At 42.4% G+C, this 1,840-nt stretch overlaps 1 protein-coding gene across 1 annotated transcript; it reads left to right on the forward strand.

Moving 5' to 3' along the window:
* Positions 1-104: 104 nt before the first annotated feature.
* LOC111667082 (importin subunit alpha-6-like) lies at positions 105-1,790 on the forward strand (the record flags this gene model as incomplete). The annotated part of the gene is made up of 4 exons (XM_023422663.2): positions 105-256; positions 416-515; positions 933-1,027; positions 1,659-1,790. Coding segments are annotated over exons 1-4 (384 nt in total), but the record flags the coding sequence as incomplete, so codon positions are not given.
* Positions 1,791-1,840: the final 50 nt, after the last annotated feature.

Below are 1,840 nucleotides of genomic sequence, written 5' to 3' on the forward strand. Positions count from 1 at the left end.
AACAGTACATCAGACAGATCACTGCTGGCTCCAAGTTTCAAGTTTCTCTGCGAACTGTTTTTGTGTATGTGTCAGTGTGTTTAGTGTCACAATCAGTTCATCCAGCCAAAAGAAAAAGGAGGCTAATCATGTGACCTTGACTCTGTGCCCACAGTTGTTCAAGAGGAGAAATGTGTGTGTACCGTCTAATGATGAATCCATGCTGGAGTGTCCGATCCAGGATCCAGACATCAGCTCCACAGTACCTGTCACAGGTGTAAGTAGTTCACTGTTGTGTTCTTGTGTTTATCTGACCTTGGTTTTTTACAGCTAAAACACCAGGATCTACCTCATCTGTCTAAGATCAGGTGTTTCTATAAACTAATCTGAAGTGATTAGAAGTTTGAATATTTATCTGATGTTGATCTTTGTGCAGGACGGAGTGATAACTCCAGATATGATTCAGATGATCTTCTCTGAAGACCCAGACCAGCAACTCATTGCTACACAGAAATTCAGGAAATTACTCTCCAAAGGTTTGTGTTTCATCAAGGGAGTCCTTATATTTATGTGAATAATTTGATCTGAAGTCCAAGCAATAATCTCTGGCAGCTTTATTTAAGTGTCAGTTGTACCACTGTTTCACTGATCAACACAACAGAGGTTAAACTGAAAAGAGTGCTAACATTTGAACGCACCACATCAGAATTAAAAAGTCCGGTTGAGTTTGGACGATCAACTAACTGCATGAGCAGGTGGAATCTGTGATGGTTTGTGTCAGTGTCATGTGATGAGTCAGCTTTATAAGAAGTCCGCTCTCTACTGAACACAAAGCTGAACTGGCTTCATGCACATTAGTTGATCAGAACCACTGCCTTGTTTTAAACCTCTGTCAGTCTTCAAATCAGGTCCCGTTCAGTAAGAGAAGAGTTCTGATGTGTTCCTTTGCACAGAGCCCAACCCGCCCATAGACGAGGTCATCTCTACTCCTGGTGTTGTGACTCGTTTTGTGGAGTTTCTGAAGAGAAGTGAAAACTGCACACTGCAGGTGAGAGCTCCGCAACACTGCCACCTGTGTGCCTGAAGCTGTGATGGGTACAACGTTAAAACGATAAAAACTGATTTTCTAATAGATGTGTTACTGAACACACATGTTGTGTTCACCACGTGATGTGAGCAGCATCCAGGGTTCTGCCTCAGAGACGTGGGACATCTCAAATGTTCCTAATAGGATTGTACTGATAGACGATGATCTTCATGACAGACGATATACTATATAATGCCATGTATTATGTTGGTATTATTATTATTTTTAGTAGTAGTCTCATTGAATTTATAGTACATATTATTTGCGCCACCATACTTTCATCCCTGCATATAACCGATGCTCCGGCAGAGACCATATCGGGTATTGGCAATTTGACAGTTTGACGACAGGACGATCTGACTGTGGATCAGATCACACAACCTTAGTTCCTACCCACAATCACTGGTGCCAGTCAGAGTAATGAATGTTTCATTTCTCTGAAGTTTTACTTCAACAGTACAGATGATAATATGTTCAGTGTTGCATTATGTGCAGTTAATCATGAATTAAAAGATTGCCCAGGAAAGACAGTCATGTTTTTAACTCGTTTCAGACTGGACTGATGTGTGTGTTACATGTGTGTTTCCAACAGTTCGAGGCGGCCTGGGCGCTCACCAACATTGCCTCCGGTACCTTCCTGCACACCAAGGTGGTGATCGAAACAGGAGCTGTTCCAATTTTCATTGAGCTGCTGAACTCTGAGTACGAGGACGTCCAGGAGCAGGTGAGAGGCTGCAACACCACATGTTAAATATGGACGTCAGTGTCATCAGG

This window comes from Seriola lalandi, unplaced genomic scaffold (genome assembly GCF_002814215.2).
Source record: "Seriola lalandi dorsalis isolate HSWRI2012SDOR001 ecotype SW California unplaced genomic scaffold, Sedor1 jcf7180002003259, whole genome shotgun sequence".
Taxonomy (NCBI): domain Eukaryota; kingdom Metazoa; phylum Chordata; class Actinopteri; order Carangiformes; family Carangidae; genus Seriola; species Seriola lalandi.